This window comes from Macaca mulatta, chromosome 20 (assembly GCF_049350105.2).
Source record: "Macaca mulatta isolate MMU2019108-1 chromosome 20, T2T-MMU8v2.0, whole genome shotgun sequence".
NCBI classification, from domain to species: domain Eukaryota; kingdom Metazoa; phylum Chordata; class Mammalia; order Primates; family Cercopithecidae; genus Macaca; species Macaca mulatta.
The window spans coordinates 82916585-82943046 of record NC_133425.1 but is presented as its reverse complement, the minus strand read 5'-3'; the positions used below and the strand labels follow the sequence as shown (position 1 = coordinate 82943046).

The 26462-nt window shown below is 53.5% G+C and overlaps 1 protein-coding gene across 4 annotated transcripts in view; it reads right to left on the bottom strand.

The window, feature by feature from the left end:
* Positions 1–24642, bottom strand: part of LOC106995114 (uncharacterized) — a 31954-nt gene extending 7312 nt beyond the window's left edge. For 2 of the 4 annotated variants that reach the window (XR_013412008.1, XR_013412009.1), the window contains exons 1-2: positions 11339–11434; positions 10170–10679 (exon numbers count right to left, since the gene is read on the bottom strand). Coding sequence is in view for 1 of the 4 variants with exons in the window: in XM_077986634.1 (XP_077842760.1) it covers positions 8882–8890 (9 nt within the window). In the remaining 3 variants the exon portion in view is untranslated. Of the gene's footprint in view, positions 1–8881; positions 10680–11338; positions 11435–24457 lie in introns of those variants that run through there. The other 2 variants (XR_013412007.1, XM_077986634.1) reach the window with 2 other exon arrangements.
* Between the last annotated feature and the right edge of the window lie 1820 nt (positions 24643–26462).

The window sequence follows — 26462 nt, the reverse complement described above, 5'->3', positions numbered from 1 at the left end:
TGTAACCCCAGCTATTCAGGAGGCCGAGGCAGAAGAATCATTTGAACCCAAGAGGTGGAAGGTTGCAGTGAGCCAAGCAAGATTGCACCACTGCACTCCAGGCTGGGTGGCAGAGCAAGACTCCGTCTCAAAAACAAAAAAATAAAATAAAAAGAAATATGTTTTGGCAGTTAATGAAAGAAAACAACCCAATGTCCTTCAATGGATGAGCAGATAAGCTGTGGTCTCTCCATACCATGGAATACTATTCAGCTGTAAGAAGGAACAAAGCACCCACACACTACAATATGGACGGGCCCTGAAAACAGCGTGCAAAGAGGAAGAAGCCACACACACAAACTCACACAGTGTGATTCCGCTTACATGAAATCTCCAGCACAGGTAAAAGCCGACGAGGGGTGGCCTAGGAAGAGAGGGGACAGGGAGGGACTGCTTGTGAGGACAGAGCTTCCGTGCACGATGATGAAAAGTTCTGGAATTAAATACTGGTAATGGTGGCAACAACTCTGTGAATGTACTAAATGCACACGTTAAAAAGAAGTTAATGCAGTACCAGGCGAGTAGCCCAGTATAAGAAGGGCCTGGACCCCTCATGGACAGGCCGCTCTTGATAACACCTTGGTGTGTATTTTTATTTGGGGTCCTCACTGTCTGCCAGGCTATAGGATAAGCCCCTTTCCTACTGCCTTAGTCCATGTTCTGTTGCTTATAACAGAATACCTGAAACTGGGAAATTTACAAAGCAAAGGAATTTATTTCTTACAGTTATGGAGTCTGAGAAGTTCAAGGTTGTGGGGAGCCTTCTTGCCGGTGGGAACCCTCTGCGACGCCCCGAGGTGGCACAAAGCTCCCCTGGTACAGGGGCTGAGCGTCAAGCTCAGGTCTTTCGAATAAAGCCACAGTCTGTTTCCATGAGAACTCACTCCTCTGTTAACCCATTAACCCAGGAATGGCACAGTCCTCACTACCCAGTCACCTCTTAAAGGCCCCACCTCTCCACACGGCTGCATCGGGGATTCAGTTTCAACCTGCATTTCAGAGGGGACAGACATTCAAACCACAGCACCTGCAATCTCTTGTTTCATTCTTGACACTGTCCTGGAGGCATTGCCTCATTTTACAGAGGAGTCAGAGGCCCAAAGAAGCCGAGCTTCCTGTCCAGTCACAGAGGGCAGAGCCAGACTTGAACAATTCTGCCAAAGGCCACGCTTTAGCTGGGCTGGGCTGCTGCCACTCTTGGTCTATACAGATACCGGGCTTCCTACCACCGATGGGAGATCAGGACTAGGGTTCCTCAATCCACAGCTCACCTGGGGTGGCGGCAGGGTGAGCCACTCGCTGAAAGGTAGCAAGAAGATAGGTGGATTGTACGGCCCCTGGCAGAACACCACCTCCCCACCAAAGCCTTCCCCTGACGGTGGGGAAAGGGAGGAAGGCGGGACTTGAGCCAATTCCTTACAATAAATGCCCCTACACACACACACACACACACACACACACACACACACGTGCACACACACACATACACACATACATACACACATATACACACACGTGCGCGCACACACACACACGTGCATGCGTGCACACACACATACACACACGCACACACACATATACACACACGTGCACACACACATACACACACATACACACACGTGCGCACACACACATATACACACACGTGTGCGCACACACACACGCACACATATACACATGCACACACACACATACACACATGCACACACACATACACACACACATGCGCGCACACACACATACACATATGCACGCACACATATACACACACGCACACACACATACACACACAAATACACACGTGCACGCACACACATATACACATGCACACATACACACACACACACACGTATACACACACACATGCACGAACACACACACGTGCACACACACACATATACACACACACGCGCACACACACACACAAATACACACGCACACAGGCACGCACAAAGATGAGGATGCTGATGGCCGTGGCAGTGTTTAGTTCATAGATAGCCCTCTACACCCCAGGCCTGCGGCAGACGGTTCCTGCCTCCTTCCCTTTGGTTCCCACAGCAGCCTTGGAAGCAGGTCCTAGTGTTTTCTCCATTTACAGCTCAGGATACTGAGGCCCAGGGAGGCTCAGCCTGCCATGCAGAGTGGGGATTCCAGCCAGACTTGGACTCCAGAGCCCCCATGTGACACCACCTGCCAACAGGGAACCTGGGCCCTGAGTACTCCCCCGCGATGGCCAGGTTTGATCAGCATGGTGAGCCTTGGAACCCTCCCCAGGTGGCAGGTTACATAATGAGAGAGAAACTAAGCTGCAGGCTCAAGGTCAATGTCTAAAATCAAAAGGCTCCATAATTCCTCAGGAAGTGGTTGTAGGTGTTCAGAGGCCACCACCTGTGAGGAACAAGCTAGCAGGCTTCCAGAGAGGCCACCAGCATTCTGGCGGGAATTGGAGATGCCCTGCAGGGCTGGGCACGGCTGCATGCGGAAGCAGCGGGCAGGAGTCAAGCTGGCCCTGGCCTGGACTCGTCTCCTCCAGCAGGGAGCAGGTAGGAGCCCAGGACTAAGGCCACAGCAAGAGGCGGCCACCCGGGCAGGTGCTAGCCATGGGCCACAGGGAGCTTTTTCAGATCTGGGTTCATGCCCATGAATGAGGAATCTGCCCTAACAGAACCGGGCCTTGCCTGGCCCCAGGAGGGTTCATTTAGTCATTCATCAAGAAGTTACTGGGTATTGTGATGGTCAATTTTATGTGTCAAATTGGCTGGGCGATGGCGCCCACATGTTTGTCAGACGTTATTCTGGATGTTTCCATGAGGGTGTTTTGGAATGAGAGGAACATTTTGATCGGTAGACTTTGAGTAAAGCAGGCCGCCCTCCAGAACGTGGGCCTCATCCAGTCAGTGAAACAAAAAACACAGAACAAAAAAACTGATATTCCTCAAGCAAGAAGGAATTCTGCCAACAGACGACCTGGGACTTCAGCTGCAACATCAATGCATCCCTGGGTTGTCAGCCTGGTGGCCACCCTGCAGACTGTGGACTTGTCAACCTCCACAATCACTTGAGCCAATTTCTTAAAATAGATACCCCTACACACACGCGCATGCACACACACGTGTGCTTGCACAAATATACACACACATGCATGGACACACATGCACACACACGTGCACACACGCGCACACACGCACACATGCATGGACACACATGAACACACGTGCGCACACACGCACACACTCCCACACATACATGCACACATATGCACTCTTTTGGTTTTGTTTTTCTGGAGAACCCCAAAACAGACACCTACTCTCTGAAAGGGCTGGAACTCAGAGTGGTCACCCAGCCCCTAAGGCCTCAGTCCGCCCTGTCTGTTAAAGGCGTGTAACAGCACCAGACCTTCAAATACGTTGCAAGACCAAACAGGACAGGCCACGCTCAGTAGTTCACGCCTGTAATCCCAGCACTTCAGGAGGCAGCGGTGGGTGAATCACTTCAGGTCAGGAGTTTGAGACCAGCCTGGCCAAAATGGTGAAACATCGTCTCTACCTAAAAAATACAAAAAGTAACCAGGCGTGGTGGTGGGCACCTACAGTCCCAGCTACTCAGGAAGATAAGGCAGGAGAATCACTTGAATCCGGGAGGCAGAGGTTGCAGAGTCGCGATCACACCACTGTACGCCAGTAACAGAGCGAGACTCCATCTCAAAAAAAAAAAAAAGACCAAACAGGACAGAGCAGCTGCAAGGGCTTTTTTGGCCCAGGAGGCCAAGGCTGTCTGCCAGGTGCAGGCTCCTCCGGAAGCGCTGTGTGACCTAGACCACGGGACTGCACCTCTCTGGGCTTGCATTTCCTTGTCTGTGAAATGGGGTGGTGATAGTTTGGCCTCATGGGTAGCGATCCTCCAGTGAGGACCAAACAGAACAGCGGGTGGAGAGCTGTGCCCACCCATAGAGGCGCCCAAGAAACTGCATCTGGATATAAATCTGTAGTCAAGTCAGGGACTTTCTGCATCCCGGTCACCTGGGAGCTTGTCTAAAAATGCAGGTTGAGGCCGGGCGCAGTGGCTCACGCCTGTAATCCCACCACTGTGGGAGGCCGAGGCGGGCAGATCACCTGAGGTCGGGGGTTCAATATCAACCTGACCAAAATGGAGAAACACCATCTGTACTAAAAATACAAAATTAGACAAGTGTCGCGTGGCGCATGCCTGTAATCCCAGCTACTCGGGAGGCTGAGGCAAGAGAATCACTTGAACCCGGGAGGCAGAGGTTGCAGTGAGCCGAGATCGCACCATTGCACTCCAGCCTGGGCAACAAGAGCAAAACTCCGTCTCAAAAAAAAAAAAAAAAAAAATGCGGTTTGCTGAGCCCCTTCTGACCCACCAGGTTTCAGTCTCCGGGTAACAGAGCCTGGGATCTGCATCTGAAGCACATCTCTGGCTGACCAGGAGGCACTTTTTATAGAGGGGCAGCGAGGACCCTGCATGCAGACAGTGCTGTGCTCTCTCTAAGTGGCAGTAGCAGCCTCCAACCTGGGCCGAGCTGAGTTCTCAGCCACAAACAAACAACGCCTGATAATGAGCTACCTCATTACTTCCCAGACTGGCACCCCCCTCTGCCACCATCTGCCATCTCACCTGTCACCTGGCGCGGCCCCCATCCTCCCGTCAGCAGGAAGCAGGGCCCTGCTGCCTCAAACCTCCTTCCACCAAGTCGTGCCTGCCTCTGCTGCCACAGGGGGCGGGGGGTGCTGCACCAAGGCCGTGCCACAGACATGAGCTGGGGGTGCGGATGGGGGGGACAAGTAGTTGGCTCCCCTGGGCACGTTCTCAGCCATGGTTCCTTGGCTGATGTTGAATTTATTAGGCAGGGAACTGGTTACAGAGTGCAAAATTCCCGAGGTGCAAAGGTGCCAGCCCCAGCTCCACGCTCCCTTCCTTCCTACAGAGCTCCAGCTCTGTCCAGCGCACCAGGGTGCTGCTGAGACATGACCTTCTCTGTGGCTGGCAGGGCCATGTGCCCAGCGCTGCCAGTGAGACCTGCAGGTCAGTTCGGGGGCTTCTGGAAAAGCCTTTACCTCAGCTGGACCATGTACTGCTCTCCCTCCGGCCTGGTACACTTCGTGACCTTGGCGGTGGAGCCACCGTCTTGCAGTCAAGAGGACAGGAATGGGTGAGGTCGCTGTTCCAGTGGAGTTGCTGCCTGGCCAGGACTGCCTGTGCCTGGATGCCACCGGTCACTGGACGAAACACTCACCCTAGCGCACTGGGCCCTGTGTCTGGTTCTGTGGCCCGCAGCCACACGCAACCCGGGCTGGCTCAGGACTAAAGCGAGAATGAAGTGAGACGTCTCCTTCACAGCCCTATTCGGCCCCCAGCTTCCCAGAGGCAAGCAATATGACCAGTTTCTTGGGGTCTTTCCAGAAATTCTGGACGCATAGATAACCACACGATTCTATGTTGTTTTGCTTTTGTGCCCACATGGTGGCATAGAGCATGCAGACCACGCTGTCTGCCCTCATACCTTCTACCAGACGTTGCACCTAGACGTCCTCCACAGGGACAGTTACGCTGGCTGCGTATCACTGCACGGTGTCAGTCACCTGAATTGGTTTAACCCGTCCCCTGCCGATGGTCGTTTCCGACCGTTGGGAGCAAACGCTTTGGCAATGATTTTTAAAGGTACTATTTGGACAGATGTTGACGAAAGACGAAGGCGCCCTGTGAAAAGCAGGCTGTGAGGCTCAGCCAGAAGGCCAGCAAGGAGGCGTCCCTTTTGATTTCCTTCTCCAACCAGGCGGTGGCTTGGCCCTGCCTCTGGGCTCGGCCCTCCCCCAAGCGTAGACCCGCCCCAGAATTGGCTCCACCCCCTGGACCTCCCTTAGCTCCCAGAAGACCGGGCCCCATCCCTACTTGGCCCTGCCCATGGGACAACTGGCCCCTCAAGCATGGCCCCACCTCCAGGAATCCTGGCCCCACCCACAGGCCTGGCCCTGCCCCTTGAGGCCTGGCTCCAGCCCCAAGATCCTGGCACCTGCCCTGGTCCTAACCCCACCCCTAGGAGATGGGGTTCCACCCCAAGGAGATCTGGCCCCTCCTACAGTCATGGCCTCATCGCCAAGCAAGGCACCACCCCAGGAGGCCTGGCCCCACCCCTTGAAATCTGGCTCCTGCTCCAGGCCTGGTCCCATCCCCACGAGACCTAGTTCTACCTCAGGGAAATCTGGATTCTACCCCGTTACGGCCCCAACCCCAGGGGACTTGGGTTCTCTGCAGGAGCCTGGCTCCGCCCCCAGGCCTAGCCCCACCCTAGAAGGCCTGGCCCAATCCATTGAGCTCTGGCTCCTGCTGCAGGCTTGGCCCCATCCCCACGAGACCCAGTTCCACCTCAAGGAAATCTGGATTCTCCCCTGAGTTATGGCTCCAACCCCAGGGGACATTGGTTCTCTGCAGAAGCCTGGCTTTGCCCCCAAGCCTGGCCCCACCCCCAGGAGACCTAGTTCCACCCCCAGGAGACCTAGTTCCACCCCACGGAGATATGGCTCCTCCCACAGTCATGGCCCCACCCCGGGAGGTCGGCTCCTCCTCCAAAAGCCTGGCTCCGCCCCCAGGCTCTTTCTCCCTCACTGGGTGAGCCCCCACGGCCTAGTTCCTGGGCTGCTGAAACTGCCTGCCTGCTGGTCTTTTCGTCCCCACTCCTGCCCCCTTCTCACTCCCCATCCATGCCACTCAGTCTTCTTAAAACCCTCCAGGGGCATTGCGCCCCCATGGTGAGGACCAAGCCCCAAGACGGGTTCTGGGGCTTTGCGGTACTTGCCTTCCTGGCTTTTCTGTTACTACACACGTGCTGCTTCCAACCCCGCCACCTGCTGTGCCCTGCTGTTCAGAGCGCCTCCACCCTGCGGACCCTGCTTCCAACGGCAGGCGAGGTATCTGCTTCCCCCGCCCCCGGGTCCCCCAGCCAGAACCAGCCACTCCTCTGTCGCCTGGTGCCCCCCTTCTCTTTGGAGCTTGCAATTCTAAGAGCTGACGACGTCCACCGCGCCTGCATTTTGCTCGGCGTTTCCTGGCATTGTCCGTCTCACTTAATCCTCAAACCGCTTAGGGAGGTCAGACCATTGTTACTCTCGCCCCAGAAGAGGAGACGGGGGGCTGTTTGCATCCGTGTTCCCTGGACCCAGCACATGGGAGTTTGTTGGTTGAAAGAATGTGTAAATGGGGTGGGCAAAGGAGGAAAAAGAGGCAAAGACAATTCCAGTTTCCATGGCAACGGAAAGGCTACAGGACCGTGAACAGAGGGGACCGAGGAGGGAGGTGCCCTGGGGAGCAGGATCAACCGTGGAGTTTCAAGGTCCAAGGGACTGTAGGTTTCCTCTAGTCCAGATGTTCTCGCCTGGGGTCAAGTTCACCCCCCAGGGAACATTCGGTAATGACTGGAGGCATTTTGGGTTGTCATTTTGCTTAGGGGGTGGGTGCTACTGGCATATAATGGATTGAGACCAGGACTATGGCAGGATGCCGTGCGGTGCAGAGGTCAGCCTCCGCAACAGTTATCCAGCCCAAAATATCAACAGTGCAGAAGCTGCGAAGTCCCGATGTAGTTCAATCCTGTTCTGGGTTAAATTTTCTCTACAACATTCTCCCACCCCCACCAGAGCTTCCTTCAGTCTTTGCTTAACCACTTCAAGTGATGGCGAGCTCACCACCTCTAGAGGCAGCTGGTCCAAGGTGATGAGTTTGCACCAGTGCCAAAGCTGATGAGGCGCCCAGGGGAAGTTAAGTAAAAGCCTCAACTGCCAGAAAAGCAAGTGCTTGGCTGTCACTGAAGGGCTTCAGGAGGAGCAACCCCCACCTCCACCGCCCAACTTCAGGCTGTCCTTATTCTCCTCCATAGAGGGGTCTCCAGAAACCAGGGGCCTGGGAGGAGTTCAGACGGTTCTGCTGGTTCTTGCCCTAGGATATCTCAGCCTGGAGAGGCAGGGTGGGAGTAGGGAGAGGCAAGAAGGAAGCAGGACTTGGCCACCTTAATACCTAGAAGTAAAATTAAGTTTCTGAAATATTAAAGCCTGATTAATGATTTGCATGTGGAAGTACTTAGGGGGAAATGTATGTATTCTGAAACACATCAAAAAATAAAATGGATGGGTAGATGGAGTGATGGGTGGATGGGTGGATGGGTGGATGAGTAGATGAATAGATGGATGGGTGAATGAATGCGTGGGTGGGTAGGTGGATGGGTGAATGATGGGCCAGTGAATAGGTGGATGGGTGGATGGATGGATGGATGGATGAGTTGATGGGTGGGTGGGTGGAGGAATGGGTGGATGGATGGGTAGATGGAAGAATGGATGGATAACTGGATAGATGGGTGAATGGATGGATGGGTGAATGGATGAATTGATGGGTGGGTGGGTGGAGGAATGGGTGGATGGATGGGTAGATGGAAGAATGGATGGATAACTGGATAGATGGGTGAATGGACAGATGGGTGAATGGATGAATTGATGGGTGGGTGGGTGGAGGAATGGGTGCATGGATGACTGGCTGGCTGGCTGGTTGGATGAATAGGTGGATGGGTGGGTGGGTGGATGGATGGATGGATGGGTGGGTGAGTGAATGGACTAATGGTTGGATGGGTGGGTGAATAAATGCATAGATATGTGATCAGGCAAATATGAAATATTTTTTATTGTTCTATGATTAAGCCTATATCACAGATAAGGAAACAAGGGCCAGAAAGGTTAGGGAAATCACTCAAGGTCACCCAGCTAGTGAATCATGGGGCCAGGATTTGCACCTGGACTGGATTTGCAGCGCCATTTCTGCACACCCCTCTGGAACTCACCTCTCCCATAGGTGGTTTTTGAGGGACATGGCTGCTCCAGGGTTTATACGGGAGAACTGTCCTGGCAGCAGCCTCACCAGAAGGGTTTGTCTTGAGGCTGCATTTGCAGGGCACTCTACAACAGCTTTGATGATACTGATGGAGATAGTGGGGTGGGAACAGGAAAAAGGTGTAAACTTAGGGAAATCAGATGCTCTTCCTGACCAAGAGCTCCTTTAGATGCCGGAACAAGAGACAGGCAGGCCCCGCCCTCATGGAAGTCGCACTGTGTTTTCCACCTCCTCATTATGATTTTACCAGCAGGTTCTAAAGCAAGGGTTCTCAACACTATTCATGCCATGGATCCTTTTGCCATTCCACTAAAGTCTGTGGATCCCTGCCCAGAATAATGTTTTAAATGCATAAATAAATGCATAGACTATAATCAAAGTCAGTTACATATATAACTCTAGATGGAGATTTAGTGACAGGGGTTTCTTTACAGCACATTAAATAACCAGCTCTAACCATCCCATCTCCTTTGTTAGAGGTGGGCCTGTGTGGGGCGGTCTGCCGCTGTGGAATCCTGCAATTCTGGTTTAGTGCATTAACCCCAGGGGCTCAGATGGACCTGGGCTCGAATACCAGTTCACAAGCTGGGGAACCCTGAGTCATGGCATCACCCAGCCTGGCTTTTCTCATCTGTAAAGTGGGGGTGATCACAGCGCCTGCCTGGAAGAGGAGGTAAAGACCGTGCTGCTGTGAGACGTCTCTCTGGACAATAGCTGCGGGATCCCTGTCGAGGTGTCTGTGAGCAGCAAAGTCACAGCTGACTGATCCCCCCGAGTCCAGGGTCTGTGTGTGTGAGTTAAATGTTGGTGAAAACAAGTACATACATTTTTCTTGCTAGGTTCACAGGCCCGCAAAGTCCTCCATGAGTCCCACAGAAATCCCTGCTCCTGGGGGAATCAGATATCCACTGCCTGCACCAGCAGACTCTCTTGGGCTGTCCTTGTCCTCCAAGCAGTGGGAACTTTTAAACCTCTTGAGCTCAAGTGGCTGCAAGAATGTCCAGGCTGTTAGAGGGCAGTGACCCCCCCCCCAACCCCCACGGGCCAGCAGGCTGATGTTTTGCTTTCTGTTCAGCCTGGAAGGGAAGCACAGCCAGCCCTGAGCCGGGGACAGGCCTGTCAGGGTCCCTCAGACCTTGAGCCGGCAGCTGGGGAGAAGCAAGGCTGTTTTTGTGCCTGCTGAGTCCCTGGGGCCAACCAGCCAGGAAGGCCACCCAGGGCCAGGCCCCTCTACTCACCAGCCAGACAGCTGTTTTCTTGCAAGTCCTGGCAGCATGGAAAAGTTCTGGCCCAGCTGGGAAGTGGAGACGTTACCCAGCTGAGTGATCCCGGCTGTGGCTGGGGGCCTGGGCGTCTGTGATGTGGTCCGAAGCTGGATGTCCACCTTACCCGTGGGGGAAGGAGTGGTGCCCACTCACCTCCCTGCCCCTGGGGCCCTGGCATCCAGCCCTGCCGCTCCTGCCCCGACCAGAGGGGAAAATCGAGGGCACTCGGGTAGGGGAACAACCAGGCAAATGGCGGGGGCCGTCCAGATTCCTGGGCGGGGAGGAGATTTCGCTGACCAGAGAGGAGTGGCCCTTCCAGGGAGACGCAAGCCTTGTGCAGCCTGTGCCACCAGAGTTCAGCAGGGTTCAAAGCCTGTTTCTGGCTGAGCGGTCGGGGACCAGTCCTGTAACCTCTAGCGTCCTTCCTCATTCGGTGGGGATCGTAGGGCATTCAGTCCTAAGAGGGAGCAGGTGCAGCAGGGCCTGCGTGGGGCGGGGGAGAGAAGCGTGCCAGCGCTGATTAACAACAGGCGCCCTCTGGGCCTCGGCTTCCCCAGTTGTAAACTGGGAGAGCTGACCTCTAGAACTGACCTGACCCCTTCCTCTTCCCTGGAAACAGAGCCCAGCCTCCTCCCTGGCCAATCATGGAACCTCCTGCTCTCCTTTAAAAGCTCATTTGGGATCAGGTGCAGTGACTCACACCTGCAATCCCAGCACTTTGGGAGGCCAAGGCAGGAGGATCGCTTGAGTCCAGGAGTTCGAGACCAGCCTGGGCAACATGGCAAAACTCCATCTCTACAAAAAATACAAAAAGTAGCCGGGCATGGTGGCACATGCCTGTGGCCCCAGCTACTTGGGAGACTGAGGTGGGAGGATCGCTTGTGCCCAGGAGGTCAAGGTTTCAGTAAGCCGAGATTGTGCCACAACACTCCAGCCTAGGAGACAGAGCGAGACCCTGTCTAAAAAAAAAAAAAAAAAGCCTGTTTGGTTTAGTTTTGCGCATGCAATGTGGAGAAAGAACAAAAGCACCACTCCCCATGTGGCCTCCACCCCATCGGAGTTCACTCCCCCGATCCATCCCAGACAGGGCTGCTTCCCCTCACACATGTCCTCACTCATCATCACACCCAACAGACACTCACAGTGGGCACCGGACCGCTTTTCCCACCTCATGTCGTGCCATGAAGCAGCAGTGCGTGTTATGCTGTAACTCTCGTAGACACTGCTTGTCCTTGCACACATTATTTATTTATTTATTTATTGCAAAATAGCTGTTTTTCTCATTGTGAAAGCCGTACGTACTCATTGCAAAATTTTCAGAAGATTGAAAGTGTAATGAGAGGAGGGAGGGCAAGAAGCCACCATCATCTCATGACCCAGGAGTCATCACTGCGAGCCCCGTGGTGCGCGGACCGCCAGATCGTGATTTTCAGAACTCTCCACATAAATGTATTGAATGATCAATTTCCGAATGTAAGAGCATACCTACAGATCTGCTTGCTGCTATATATATTCTTACATCATCTGCATCGGTATGCACATGTATGTGCATACACTCATATATATTCACACTCTACATCTATGCATATAATGTTTTTATTTCATTTTATACTCTTACAATTCCACTGAGATTAGGACAGCGAGCATACTAAAATATGTCATCTTCAGAATTTCTGGACACACACGGGCACATTTTCAGATGTGGTGCCATCTTTCTGGCTTGCCCCTATGTGAGGCCTCTCCTGCCAGCCCCGTTACTTCCAATCTCCTCTCTTTTCCACCCGCCACGTGCTCTGGAGGCTGACCTACCCCACCCCACTGAGCCCTCTGCCTTTCAGTTGGATTTGGCCAACAGGAGACTGGGGCAGAGAGTGGGAGGAGAGGGGGGGCGTGCCTACCCCCTGTCTCCTCCTGGTCGCTGGTGGTGGGCGGGGGCCTCCTTCCCTTCTGAAAGCCTCAGCTCTGTTTGGGCCCACGGGTGGTCCCAGCTACCCTCTTTCCAGTCCTGCGCTGCTTCCTATCCTTCCATAACCTCCTTTCACCCCCTCCTCAACACACCTTTAAAACCCACCCCTTCACTAGGTCCTTGAACTTGCGCATCTGTTTCTAACCTGGTGCTATCACTGCATTCCATTCTGTGCAAGTTCATCGGTTCAGGTCACCAAGCCTCTACGGAGTGACTGTGAGTGGTTTCCGAGTTTTCGCAATAATTATGAAACCCCATTACTCTTGTTTCTTCATACTTGCCCTGTGCCTGTCTTTGGGATAAATTCTGGGAAGTGAAATTGTGGGGTTCGGGGGTAGGCACATTTTAACATTTCTAACCATCGCTCTCTCCTTCTTTAAACCATCTCTTTTGATGATCTCACAATATTCCATCTAGAGAAAAAGGCGTCATTTGTTCTTCCATCTCCTCTTGTTGGATGTGTAAGTTGCTTCCAATATTTTCTATTGTGAATTACACTATGATGAGCATCTTTACGTGTGAAGCTTCGTCTGTGCCCAGGATTGCTTCCTGGCTGTGTGGTTTTGTTGAATAGGCTCAGAGACGACACACGGAGACCTTGAAGGCAGTGTTTCACGGTTCATTTAAAACAATCATACTTGGCCGGGCACGGTGGCTCACGCCTGTAATCCCAGCACTTTGGGAGGCCAAGGTGGGCGGATCACGAGGTCAGGAGATCGAGACCATCCTGGCTAACACGGTGAAATCCCGTCTCTACTAAAAAAATACAAAAAATTAGCCAGGCGTGGTGTCAGGCGCCTGTGGTCCCAGCTACTAGGGAGGCTGAGGCAGAAGAATGGCGTGAATCCGGGAAGCGGAGCTTGCAGTGAGCCAAGATTGTGCCACTGCACTCCAGCCTGGGCGACAGAGCGAGACTCTGTCTCAAAAAAAAAAAAAAGTATACTTGCCAAAGGAATTCAACTCTGACCAAGTGACAAAAACTAACAATTATAACTGCTTTATCTCTAGATGTCTGTGTGTATTAGTCCACGTGGACTGCTATAATAAAAACTCCATGGACTGGGTGGCTTCTAAACAACAGAAATTTGTTTCTCACAGTTCTGGAAGCTGGGAAGTCCAAGATCAAGGCCCTGGGAGACTCGGTGTCTGGTGAGGGCTTGATTCCTGGTTCACAGATGACGCCTTCTCACCCTGTCCTCACATGAAGGAAGGGGGGCACGAATCCCACTCACAAGGCTCTACCCTCCGGACCTCATCACCTATCACAGGCCTTACCTCCCGACGCCATCACTTTGGGTGTTAGGATTTCAACATAGGAATTTTGAGGGGGACACACCCAGCCCATATCACTGTGCGTCCATTGGTATCAAGGCCATAGCACCTCCACTAGGAGAACAGCACACACAGTCACACAGAAATATGTAACCTTCAAAACATAAAGAACTGGCCAGGCACAGTGGTTCACACCTGTAATTCCAGCACATTGGGAGGCCGAGGCGGGTGGATCACCTGAGGTCAGGTGTTTGAGACCAGCTGGGCCAACAGGGCGAAACCCCATCTCTCCTAAAACTACAAAAATGAGTTGGGTATGGTGATGCCTGCCTGTAGTCCCAGGTACTTGGGAGGCTGAGGCAGGAGAATCACTTGAACCTGGGAGGTGAAGGCTGCAGTGAGCTGAGATCGCGCCACTGCACTCCAGCCTGGGTGACAGACCAAGACTCTGTCTTAAATAAATAAATAAATAAATAAATAAATAAATAAATAAATAATCAAAAAAAATCTAACCTAAAGCTTCCCCCAGAACTGCTGCTCCCGCTCCCTTTCCTCCTACACACAGAAGCTAAACATGCTTGGCTGCTGTGTTCTGGCCAAGCTAACAGCGCAGGGAAAGGCCTGGGCTCAGGGCCTCTATTTGGTGCCTCTCCCTCGTGGGGCTCCTGAGCCCTCTGTTCCGGGAACAGAGCCTTTGCTGGTTACAAGGGGTCTGTCATCCGTCGCTCCTCTTGGCATGAATGAATTTCAGGACTCATTGAAAAAGTGAGTCACTGGCAGGGAATCTCTGCCACGTGCTGCAGAAAACCTCGTGATCCAGCGTGCACCTTTCATTCCACCCGATTCAGAAATCCTCCTGCTGGATCCGACGCCTCCAAAGTGCTCATGTTCCCCATTGGAGCCTCAGAGCATCAAATGTTCATCTGACTCCAGCGTTCCTCCAGCAAAACCTTTGCTTTCTCTCAAATACGTGGGTGTTACGTGGACTCTCCCCTCTCTGCCCTTGAGGAAATCTTGTCCCTCTGAGGAAATGCCAAGCCAGAGCCACACGCACATCTGGGCTCTGATCCCACCCCCCCACTCCATGGAACCCTGCTGACAGCCCCCCCTACTCCAGGGCTGGGGCACTTCCCAATGGAAACCAAAGGGCGGGTCCGCTTTGCATTCATTCATCCATCCTTTTCAGGAGCGTTTGTATGTGTGAGCCACTGAACCCGGCGTTGGACATATCTTTTTAGGGACAAAATTCCCTTCTCTACACCCTCCAATAAAAGCAGGGACGGTCTGGTCGCGTGCCTGTGTGGGGAGACCGGTGCCTTTGCAAGGCATTCTCACACCCAGTCAGCCCCCCCACGACCCTCTGTGGTGGTGACCATCATTGACCCACTTGAGAGGACACGCAGCCTGCCCATGGCCACACAGCTCGAGCGTGGTGGAGCCTCGTGGACAGGGTGTGCGAACCCTGTGCCCCCACACTCGATCCACCAGGATGGGCTGCCTGTCCCTGAAACACACGGAGGTGGAGGAGGCGGGACCTTCGCAGGGGTTTTCGGGCTAACAGGAGAGGTGTGCGGTGCACAGCAATGGCTGTGTAGGCTGCAGGGCGTCCCAGGGCTGCAGACGCTGGGGGTCTCACGTGCAAACTGTGCTGGGTGTGGGGTGAGTGGCAGTGTCTCAGGGTCGGGCGCTCCCCACGGGATGCATCCAGGTGTCCTCACTGGGACGCAAGCTCCGGAGGGGGAGGCCCCGTCTGTTCTGCTCACCATGGCTCCCAACCCCAGCACCCAGCCAGGCCCCACAAGCACGTGGACTGAGAGAATGGATTCTCTGGTGCTCAGGGGAAGGAGAAGTCCAGCCTCAGTTTCCCCGCCTGCAAAAAGGGCGGGCGGGACGCCTGATGTCGTTTGGAAACTGCCCGGGCGCGCCACCTGCTGGACGGAAAGGGCAGCACACGCGGTGGGAGCCGGCTCCAAAAAGCCCCGGGTGCTCCTCCTGGCCGCGCATGGCCCACCCTTCCCTCAGAGGCCACGCCCTCGGGCAAAAAAGGCCAGGAGCCTCCTTCCTCCTGAGCCCCCGGTGGCACGAGTGGCCCCATGCCCTGTGACAGGCAGGGGCCAAAGGGGGAGTCAGGACCTGAGCAGTGGCCCAGAAAGGACACCTGCATCCAGGGAGCCTTGAAACCTCGTCCTCGGCACACTTATACTCACACTCATCATCACACACCACACACTCAGACCCACACAAACACTGTCACACACTCACACAAACACGCCTTTCACATACATGCTGGCACACGTACACGGCCACACAATCACACATCCATGCGTGCACACTGCCACAAACACACATCCATGCATGCACAGTGCCATAAACACACACATGTGCACACATACTGCCACAAACACACATCTATGCATGCACAGTGCCACGTGCTCACACATACGTGCACGCACTGCCACAAACACACATCCATGCACGCACACTGCCACACTCACACATCCACGAACGCACACTGCCACACGTTCACACATCCACGCACGCACACTGCCACACGTTCACACATCCACGCACGCACACTGCCACAAGCTCACACATACGTGCACGCACACTGCCACACTCACACATTCATGCACGCACACTGCCACATGCTCACACATCCATGCATGCACCGTGCCACTTGCTCACACATACATGCACACACACTGCCACACACACCCTGCTCTACCCATGCAGTTCTCCCTGAGAAGGGAAGTGAGGAGCAGGAAGGAGCTCCCAAGCTCCCATGTAACTCCCGACCACCTTTCCCGGGCATGGTTCCAGCCCTGTGTACACAGAGCTGTGCAGCATCCACCGTTCAGCCTTTATGCCTTGACATTCTGCTTTGGACCTGTATCCACGTAGCCTTAGTTCATTTCTTGTCATGGCTCCAGTGTCCCATTGTGTGAATTTGCCGTAATTTATTTTTTTCATTCTGTCAATGGATGCTTCCAGGTTGCCTGCTATCCTGGGTGACACTACTGTGAACAATAGAGGCTTATGCTTGAAAGAGGGGCATCTGGCCGTCCGCTCCACTGGCCGTTGCATGCAGCCACCCTCTTTTCAGCAAAGTGCACGATGCCCGCTTCCCTTCCTCCCCTCCATCACTGGGGTGGCAAGGTTTTTAAAGTTTTGCTAGTGTGCTGGGTGCGGACAAGCATCGCGTTGTGACTTTGACTTGCAACTTCTCAGCCAGCAAAGGCACTGGTTCTTCAGACATTTAGTAACCACACACGTTTTCTCTTCTCTGACTTGCTTGTGGCTCCCTTTGCCCGCCTTCCTTTCTTCCTTTCTTTTCTTTCCTTTTTCTTTTTATTTTTTTCTTTCTTTCTTTCTTTTTTTTTTTTTTTTTTTTTTTTGAGACAGAGTCTCACTCTGCTACCCAGACTGGAGTGCAGTGGCACGATCTTGGCTGACTGCAACCTCCGCCTCCCGGGTTTAAGCGATTCTCCTGCCTCAGCCTCCTAAGTGGCTGGGATTACAGGCATGCACCACCATGCCCAGCTAATTTTTGTATTTTAAGTAGAGATGAGGTTTCATCATGCTGCTCAGGCTGGTCTTGAACTCCTGAGCTTAGGCGATCTGCCCACCGTGGCCTCCCAACGTGCTGGGATTACAGGCGTGAACCACTGCACCCAGCCTCCACCTTTCTATTTTCTTGCTTGTCTTTTATGTGTAGATGTTCAGAAGTTCTTTACAGAGTGTGGACACTTACTCTTAGTCCATTACTTGCATTGCAGATAACTTCTAATCTGTGAGACTTGTATTTTCATTTTATTTACGAGAATGTTTTTTAAACAGAAGTTTTAAAATGTTGACATCAAAGTCCTCAGTATTTTCTCCTACAGTTTGTGCTTTGGAGATCTTGTTAAAGAAATCCTTTCCTGCCCCAAAGTCATAAAGATATTATAGTTTTTTTCCAAAAAACCTTAATGTGTTTTGCTTTTTGCAATTAGAGCCCTCTTTGCTGTTAATAGCCAACTCACCAGTAGAGGACCATCTGGGACTGCGGGGTACTTTGCACTCCCAGCCCCCTGCCCTCTCCCTGGTGCCTTCTCCCCTCTCTCCACCCCCATTTTCTCTTCCTTCCTCCCTCTGATCCACACCCCTTCCCCCCCACGCTAGAGTGCGGCACAACCCCACCCTCCCCAGCACTTCCTCCCAGCTCGGCTCCAGCCCACACCATGGTCAACAAAAGCATGGACTGCAGACACCGGCCCCAGCCCAAGGGAAAGGCAGGGTGGCTTCAGATTGGAATTCCTGCTCTGTCTGCTACAGCAGGAAGGTGGCACTTGGAGGCAGAAAGCCCTGGGTCTGAGCCCAGCTCCATTGCTTGCCCATAGTGTGATCTTGGCCACGTTTCCTAGCCTGCCACCAATGTGTGCCACAGAACATGCCACCACCCACTCCAAATGCCCTGCCCCATGAATGCCACAAAACATGCCACCATGCCAACTCCGAATGTCCTGCCCCATTCCAGCCACAGAACATGCCACCATGCCCACTCCAAACACCCTGCCCCATGCCTGCCACATCATAGGGAGCCAAAACCACCAGGGGTCCTGCGCCCCATGCCTTCCATTGCTCTTCACATCCACGTCTGCCCCTGCCCACTCTGTTCTCTGCTCAAGGTGCTGACAGCAAAAGTAGACCCTGCTGCCCCCTGGCCTCTGGCTGGCTGTGGGGCGCCCTGGCATGAGATCAGCACAGGACAGCAGCAGGAGGGCTGGTGTTTACCTCCCCAGAGCCCTTCTGTCCCTCCCTGAAGGTCACGCCCTCTGCAGCCCTGAACTCCACACACCTTCCCCTTCAGGTTCCAGCGCCACAGCCTTCCTCCCTCAGCCCGAGGGACAGCAGCTCTGCAGCCAGCTCCTGAGCGTCCCTGGGCCTGCTGTGGTCCCCACCACCTGCTGTGGTGCCCTTACCTGGTAACCTGCACCTCTATAAATCATCCCCTGGGGTGGTTCTGAAGCAAACGTGCCAGGCGTTTCCTGACCAAGGGACCAACACCGTCTTTCTCCTTCGGAGACCTCCAGTCCCTACCAACCCAGAGAGACACGCCCCAGGAAAGTGAGAAAGGCCTGGCAGTGGGCGTCCTAGGTCTCAGAGGCAGCTAATGCAGTGGCGGATGATGCCTGTATGTGTCCAGGTCGGATCACTGTGCTCCCCAAGACGGGCTGTCGTAAAGATAGACACCTGTGGTCGGCACACTGGGGAAGCCTAGGAGGTCAGACCAGCCCTTCTCTGCCCTGAGTGCTGATGAAAGCAGCAAAATGGGGTGAAGGGAGGGGTGGGAGGCATGGGGAATGAGGGCCCGGCTTGCTGAAGTCTTCCCTGGCACTTCATCAAGGTTAAAAGGGGTAGCCTCTTCCCACCATCCCCCTGCCTGCTGGAAAGCTAGATTCCATCAGGGAGCAAGGACAGTAGGAGAGAGGGTGCCGTAGCGGGAAGGGCCTGGCTCTGAAGTCCTACCTGCCCTCACTGAGCTCCCCGCTATGGTTTCCTACTTGGGTGGCTTGGGCAGGTCCCTCAGCCTCTCTGAGGATTACACAAAAAGTGTCTGTGAAACATTCAGCCCACGCGAGCTCTCAGCCACCCTTAGCTTTCACAGCTGCAGTTGGGAGCATTCCTACGACTAACATAAAAAAACAGAGCTCAACATGTTCTCTGGACACAAGAAAAACAATGCATCAATTTCAGTGTTGAATTAATGACCACTGACCTCCATGGCTTATGCTGGACAGAGGAGGACATCAAGGCCCAGCAGAGGTGAGTGGCTGGCCAGACGGCACCCAGAGGGCACCCAGTGGCAGCAGAAACGGGCTGGAAGCACAGGCCTTTGGAATCTGTCCTCACCATATCAGGGAGTGTCAGACACATTCCAGGGTGACCCTCGGGGAATCACACCCTGTGTGGTCCCCTCACCTTGAGAGTGAGCAGGGCCTGGAACGTGCTTTTGAACAACAGAAAGTGACAAAGCGAGGGGCAGCTCCTGTGAGCACGTTCCATTACGTTAACTCCATCTCAGCAGGCAGGAGTGAGGAGCTCTCCTGCCAGCCTTGAGGAAAGAAATACCCATATGGTGATATGCCCTTGGAGGGGGCCACATAGCAGGGGACAAAGGCAGCTCCCAGGGGACAGTCAGTCATGAAAGCAGACCCTCAGCCCTACAACCACAGGAAATACATTCTGCTAACAGCCTGGATGAACGCAAAGCAGACTCTGCCCCATTCGGGCCTGCAGATGAGAATGCAGCTCAGCAAACACCTCAAATACAGCCTCAGGAGACCCTGAGCACAGACCAGCTAAGCTGTGCCTGGATGCCTGACCCACAGAAATGGTGAGATCATAAATGTGTGTGTGTTTGTGTTTTGGTTTGGTTTTTTGAGACAGGGTCTTGCTCTGTCACCCAGGCTGGAGTGGAATGGTGCAATCATATCTCATTGCAGCCTTGACTTCCTGATCTCAAGCAATCCTCCCACCTCAGACTTCCAAATATCTGGGACCACAACCACAGGCATGCACCACCACACCCAGCTAATTTTTTTTTCTTGTAGAGACAAGAGATCTTCCTATGTTGTCTGATTTCAAACACCTTGGCTCAAGCCATCCTCCTGCCTCAGCCTCCCAAAGTGCTAGGATTACAGGTGTGAACCACCCCGCCTGGCCGTGTGTTGTTTTAAGTGGTTAAATGTGTGATACAATGCAGCACTGGAAACAAATACCCACAGGATCACTCTGTGTGCTCCCAAGCCAAGAGAAAACATCCTATTCTTCCTACCAACAGCAGGCACTCTGCTCCTAATCTCTCCTTTGCTCATGCACTGATTCCCGAGCACCGAGGCGGTGGGCTGGCTCGTCTAGGTGCCAGGTGTTACGGTCTTCCCGTCGATCTCATGGTGAGACAAACCCTGACTTCTAAACAGGTATATGGCTGCACCCCACAGCCTCCCTCGAAGGTAGATGTGGCCACATGATAAGGATGAGGATGAAAAGTGATGTGTGTACCTTCTGAGCCTCTCCCTGCACAGACTGGGGAGTCTCCCCCTCCGCTGCCCCTTCCTGCTGGCTGGAGTGTGGTCCACTCTCAGCACTCTCTGGGAATTACCCTTAGCAGAAGAGAGCTGGCTTACATAGAGGCACACCTACTCTTAGGGGGGCTATAGAGGCCAAGCCCCTCACCCCCACTTGGGACAATTGTGATGGCCCATGCCAGCCTCAGAGCTCCTGTGGGAGCATCTCAGCCACCTCCTCCCTCTGCTGGTCCTGCCTCTCCCCAAGAGTATGCTCAGGTCCTTCCTGCATGCAAATCTCCACTGCAGGTCTGCTTCTCAGCACCCTGCCCTGCAGCACATGGACAAGGACCACACACAAGGGGAATTGTGGAATGACAAATGGGAAGGTGCCCAGGCCACACCAGCTCGACCCCAGCTGTGAGAGACAGAAAGAAATCACCTTCCACCTCTGGCAATCTCTGCCACTTTGATTGTCCTTGTTAGAGCACCCAAACCAATGTCCTCATTAATATCCCAGGTTAATGATGCTTGGGTGGTCAGCATGGATGGAGTCCCAACCACCCTGGGGCACCTATAAAAATCCCCCCACGCAGAAGACTGTTCCTTTCCAGGCTGAGTCCACTCAGATAGGGAGTGCTTCCTTAGTCTGTTTTCTGTTGTTTATAACAGAATTCCTGAAACTGGGCAATTTATAAAGAAAGGGAATTAATTTCTTACAGTTATGGAGGCCCCAAGAGGCACAGGGCATGTGGAGGCTGACTCTGCTTACTCAGGTCTTTCTTCCTCTTCTTATGAAGCCACCAGTCCCACTCCCATGATAACTGACCCACTCCTGGGATAACCATTAACCCATTAACCCGTTCCCCCGTGAGTCCACCAACGTTCACCCGTTCCCCCATGAGTCCACCAACGTTCACCCGTTCCCCCGTGAGTCCGCCAACGTTCACCCGTTCCCCCGTGAGTCCGCCAACGTTCACCCGTTCCCCCGTGAGTCCGCCAACGTTCACCCGTTCCCCCGTGAGTCCGCCAACGTTCACCCGTTCCCCCGTGAGTCCACCAATGGATTCATCTACTGATGACAGCAGAGCCCTCTCAACTCGATCACCTCCTCAAGGCCTCACCTCTCAATACTGCCACTGTAGGGATTCAATTTCAGCATAAGCGTCGGAAAGGACAAACCCTAGCATATCCCTTTCTCTAATTTGCAGAAAGACATCTCATACCCTGGCCAAGCCCCCACTTCATGGACTTGAAGACCCACAAGGGAAAAGGCAACGAGGGCCCCTTCCTGCCCACAGGAGGCACAGACTTGGGAATACAAATGCTGTTGGTCATGACACAAACAGGTGGCCCAAAAAGAGTAGGAAATCCTTATAAGGAACTTCCTACACAGCCGCGTCTTGGCTGAGAAGCATGCGACTCACACAGAACTGTGCAGTGCCTGCCTGAGCGTAAGGTTCCATTTTTAGGATGATTTTCGGACCATGCGCGGCAGCTCTATGTGGGAAGTGCCAGAAAGGGGCTCCAGAGGCCGTTAGGAGGCCTCAGATCGTGGAATCTGCGCCAGCACCTTCAAGGGCTCTGCTTATGGGAAAGACCTGAAACTTTGTAGAAAAAACGTTGGAAACGTATTACAAAGTCTATTACACCAATACACATATTTTGTGCTGAACGCACAAACAGAGAAATAAAACTTGTTGATGAGCAGAGTGTCCTCTGCAGTGCTTCTCAGTGCACCTCAAGGTCAGGAGGTGCAGTGAGGTCGTGTCATTTCTGAGGAAGCTGCAGCAGGGCTGCGAGCACACAGGGGCCACCAGCTACCTCCAGCTGCAGGGGCCCTCGGCCCTCTCCTGCCCAGTGCCACACCCGTGGAGGAAACGCACTGGGGTCCACACACCTGGGACTCCTTGGTCTAGCCGGGGCCTGGTTCATGGAAGTGCTGAGTACATGGGTGATAATTTGCTCACGAATTGTCTCTAAGCCAGGGCAGCTCCCTGTCAGAACCAGTTGTAACAGAATCCATTGGAAACATGTATTGGATAACCACAGGGCCCCTGCCGGACCCCTAGATCCCTTTTTACCATTTTTGTGCACTCCAAAGCTTTGAGCGTTTATACCTCCGCCAGCCAGCACCAGCAGCTGCTGAAAGCAGTGGTTCTCAAACTTCTTGGCACCAGGGACCAGTTTCATGGAAGACAATTTTTCCATGGACCAGGCAGGATGAATGGTTTCAGGATGATTCAACATATTACACTTACTGTGCACTTTATTTCTATTGTTATTACATTGTAATATATAAAGAAATAATTATACAACTCACTATAATGTAGAATCAGTGGGAGCCCTGAGCTGGCTTTCCTGCAACTGGACAATCCCATCTGGGGGTGACGGGAGACAGTGACAGATCGTCGGACATTAGTTTCTCGTAAGAAGCGCACAACCGAGATTCCTCGAATGACAGTTCACAACAGGGTTCGCATTCCTATGAGAATCTAACGCTGCAGCTGATCTGACCAGAGGGGGAGCTCAGGCCGTAATGCCAGCGATGGGCAGCGGCTGTAAATACAGAGGAAGCCTCACTCGCTCACCTGCCACTCACCTCCTGCTATGCAGCCAAGTTTCTAACAGGCCACAAACCAGTACCAGCCATATTTCAAAGCCTCAACAGCCACATGGGACTAGTGGTCACCACATTGGACAACGCAGATCTAGAACATTCCATTACTGCAGAAAGCTCTATTGGGCAACGCTGGTCTGGAGTGTAAGCTTCATGCGGGAAGGGATGTGTGTCCTTGCTGGTCACTGCCGTGTGACAGATTATCAGGCATTAGATTATCATAAGCAGCGTGCAACCTAGATCTGTCACATATGCAGCTCACAATAGGGTCCACGCTCCTCTGAGAATCTAAGCCCGCCACTGATCTGACAGGAGGCGGAGCTCAGGCATTAACGTGAGCCATGGGCAGCAGCTGTAAATACAGATGAAGCTTTGCTCACTCATCTGCTGCTCACCTCCTGCCGTGGCCCAGAGGTTGGAGACCTCTGGTTTAGAGGGTGGCCCGTGGGCTCCCCGAAGCCGCTTCGTCATCATCATGCATGGAAATGCCTGGGAATTTAGACCTTCCTAGACCGCCCTTAACCAAAGACAGGTGGGTTCTGGATGGGTATATGAAGCCCCCAGCTCCCTGGTCTCAGGCTGGGACATCCCAGGGTGTGATTGACCCTCCACAGTTCCCCTGTGGGGTTGGGCATGCCCCGCCCACCCCAGCTCCTTCAGGCTGCGGAAGGACTGTGCCCACATAGCACCCTGCTCAGCTTCCTTCCTTTTCCAGTCCAGCGTCCCACCCCCAACCTGTGTCCCCAGGGAGTACTCCCTGAATAGTCACTGCAAACCCATTCTCATCCTAGGGCTGCGTCTGGGCAACTGCTCCTAGGAAAAAGGTCTGGTTACGCAAGCAGATTCCTTGGCACACCCACCCATAGGAGGGAACCCACGCTGTGCCGCCGTACAAGAAAAAAAATAAAGAAGCGGCAAATTTGGTGACAGCTTTGGAAAATAGCATTTAGTGAGAAAAGCAAGGTGCAAAAGCCTGGCTGTGGCATCTTTATTTTCTGAGCGGGGAAAAAGGTAAAAGTGGACCGTATCTTGTATTTGCTGCCTCCCTAAAGAAAACAAGCCGGAAATACAAGAAGCCAATGAAAGCGGACGCATAGGGCGCCAGAGTGGGGTAAGGGTTCCCAGGCTCTCTGTATGTTTGGATTATTGAGTCATGTGGATTTGCACAGATCCCAAAACCAAAACACAGATCCCTAGGCCCTGCCGTCCGGGAGTCTGACGCAGCTGCTCTGCGGTGAGGAGTCGGAGGCTGTGTTCCCGAGAGGTTCCATGGGGGACGGGAGCACCTCCAGTCTTGCGGAAGTTGTTCTAGATGATTTCTTGGAGAGGTCTGAAACAAAATCGAACCACTCACCAGCAGCGCTGTCTTCCTGGATGCAGCCAGCCCTGCTGGAAAAGGGTGGGAAGCCTGTCTTCTTCGCTCCCGGGGGTCTCTGACGGCGGGTGTGAGTCAGGGGCTCCTGGTAGAAATCGACCGCCCTTGCCGGCCTCCACGGGCCCTGGAAAGCCTGAGAGCCTGGTGCTCCTGCCACATCCCCATTGCCATGGCAACAGCAGACACAATGGTTTCTGTGGAGTTCGGATCTATAAATAATTTCTAGATCAGTCTTGGCGAGGTGGATGGGGTGGGCACTGAAGGGAGGTTCCTGGTGGCTGGTGGGACAGGCCACTGTCCACAGGCCATGCCAGGCCTGGGGCAGCGAGGTCACAGCCTCCTGGGTCAGACGCTGTGCCCTGGCCAGCTGGCAAGAGTGGCCTCGGCAGGCTCTGCCGCCATTTCTGCCCCAGAGAACATGCGTGGGACAGTTCCATCTCATCTGTGCGTCCCGGAGATGCGTAGACCCAGATGGCTGCACAGGACCCAGGGTGGCTGGGTGGAGGGGCTGTAAAAAAGTCCCCGCTGGTGATTTGGGGACTAGGGAGGCTCAGGTGTGGGAGCTGATCACCACCATTTCTAGGCCCTCAGGAGGGCCCTGTTCAGTGTCTCGGTGTTGCTGGGTGGACCCTGGTGGGGTGACAACAGGGTCCGAGTGTCTGGACTCCATTCTCTCTGCTTCCTCTGTCCACGTTTTAGGGATGCCCTATTCAATGAGCCCTTTCTCTCTCTCTTTCTTTTTGTTTTTTTTCTTTTTCTAACAGTGTTTCCAGGGAAGGGCTCATATTCCCCACACCAGGGGCTGAGAGGGTAGATGTTTCTGGGTAAATCATTTGAAAATCAAGCAGATCCAACATATTTGCTGTCTCCAATTAGACTGAGCTCCCTGGGAGGGGCCCCCAAAGGGCTCCTGAATGGCTCTGTGCTGCCTGGCATTAGGAGTGAGGGGCATGGCCTGACATTGGGAGGACAGGCGTGTGAACAAGTGCAACCTATGGGGAGGCAATTTACCCACAGCCCAGCACGGACAGCGGCAGATCCTCGTGCGCAGCGGTTCTCCTCCAAGGATTCTTGCTGACTGAGGCACTGGCACAGGGGCACACAGGCATGTATGTGCCAAAGGCATGACCCACGCCGCACGTTGATTACAGCAGAGACAGAGCAGCCTCATGTCTGTTGGTGGGGAGTTGTCGAGGACAACCTAGTCCCCATGCACTGACAGCTCATGTGCAAAAAGAGTGGTGGCTCCATCCAGGTGGACACAGAACAGCTTTCAAGAGAAATCAGAAGGGCCGGACATGGAGGCTCACGCCTATAATTCCAGCACTTTGGGAGACTGAGGCGGGCAGATCACCTGAGGTCAGGAGTTCGAGACCAGCCCAGCCAACGTGACAAAACCCTGTCTCTACTGAAAATACAAAAATTAGCCAGGCGTGGTGATGGGCACCTGTAATCCCAGCTACTTGGGTGACTGAGACACGATAATCGCTTGAATCCAGGAGGTGGAGGTTTGCAGTGAGTTGAGATCGCGCCAGTGCACTCCAATCTGGAAGACAGAACAAGACTGTGTCTCAAAAACAAAAAAAAAGAGAAAGAAATAAGAAGAACCAGAGGCACCCAGTGCATGGGCTGCTACTGTCTGTGTAGGAGGCCGTGTAATGTATCACACATGCACAGCTAAGTGTCCTTACACATACATGTGTGCGAGCACATATGCACACACATAGCTAGAAAAAGGGGGTCTGGGACCCTGAAGATTTGGGATGGAAGGAGGCTTGCTTTTCAGGGCATCGTTTCCTGTATTGTTTGGTTGCTTCTTTGTTTTTTTTTTTTTTTACTATTTTCATATGTTAAATTTTCAATTAAAAGTAGATGAGCAAGGTGTGGTAGCATGCACCTGTCATCCTAGCTACTCAGGAAGCTGAGGTGGGAGGATTGCTTGAGCCCAGGAGCTTGGGTCTAGCCTGGGCAACATAGCCAGACC